The sequence below is a fragment of the Egretta garzetta genome, unplaced genomic scaffold, assembly GCF_000687185.1.
Source record: "Egretta garzetta isolate BGI_Z169 unplaced genomic scaffold, ASM68718v1 scaffold1162, whole genome shotgun sequence".
In the NCBI taxonomy this organism is placed as follows: Eukaryota; Metazoa; Chordata; class Aves; order Pelecaniformes; family Ardeidae; genus Egretta; species Egretta garzetta.
Genome location: NW_009258878.1, coordinates 74,159 through 74,750, shown reverse-complemented (window position 1 = coordinate 74,750; position 592 = coordinate 74,159). Strand labels below are relative to the sequence as shown.

General features: G+C 68.9%; 1 protein-coding gene across 1 annotated transcript in view; it reads right to left on the bottom strand.

The window, feature by feature from the left end:
• LOC104121763 (glycerol-3-phosphate acyltransferase 2, mitochondrial) overlaps positions 1-592 on the bottom strand; it is an 8,949-nt gene that overhangs the window by 1,669 nt on the left and 6,688 nt on the right. The window contains exons 6-7 of the mRNA XM_035889430.1: positions 496-584; positions 292-382 (exon numbers count right to left, since the gene is read on the bottom strand). Of these exons, the coding sequence (XP_035745323.1) occupies positions 292-382; positions 496-584 (180 nt within the window). The remainder of the gene's footprint in view (positions 1-291; positions 383-495; positions 585-592) is intronic.

Below are 592 nucleotides of genomic sequence, written 5' to 3'. Positions count from 1 at the left end.
CCAGCTCCTGGGGAGGACAGATGAGCCCTGTTGGTGCTCCCAGCCCTCGGCGCCAACAACCTGACCTGATCCCCTGGGTCCCCGGGACCCACGAGCGCAGCCCCATTGCCCCAGCAACCCCCCAGCCGCCCCTGAAGGTGGGCTGGAGAACATCAGATCCCCCGGAGAACACCCCAAACCCCTCAGTCCACCCCACAGAGGTTCGCACAGCCACCAGCATCACGGCAAGAAACCCTCCAGGGCCAAGGGGGATCCCCGAGAGGGATCCGGCTGGGCACGCCGCTGCCGTACCTGGAAGCCCCCGGGCGCAGCCGAGGTTTCGGAACACGGCCCGGCATGCTGCCCAGAGGCAGGCGCCGAGGCCGAGGGGCTGAGCACCGCGCTGGGACGAGAGGGGAGCAAAGCATTAACGGGGCGATGGAGGCGAGGGCCGCTCCCCAGGGGTGTGGGCAGCGATTTGGGTGCTGCACCCACACCAGCAGGGCCTCTCACCGCTCCTTCCTGGTGCAAACCGGTGGGGACCACGTCGTAGGCGATGCCTACGGGGACCAGGAGGACGTCAGGGCCGGCACCATCCCGGATGGCTCCGTGA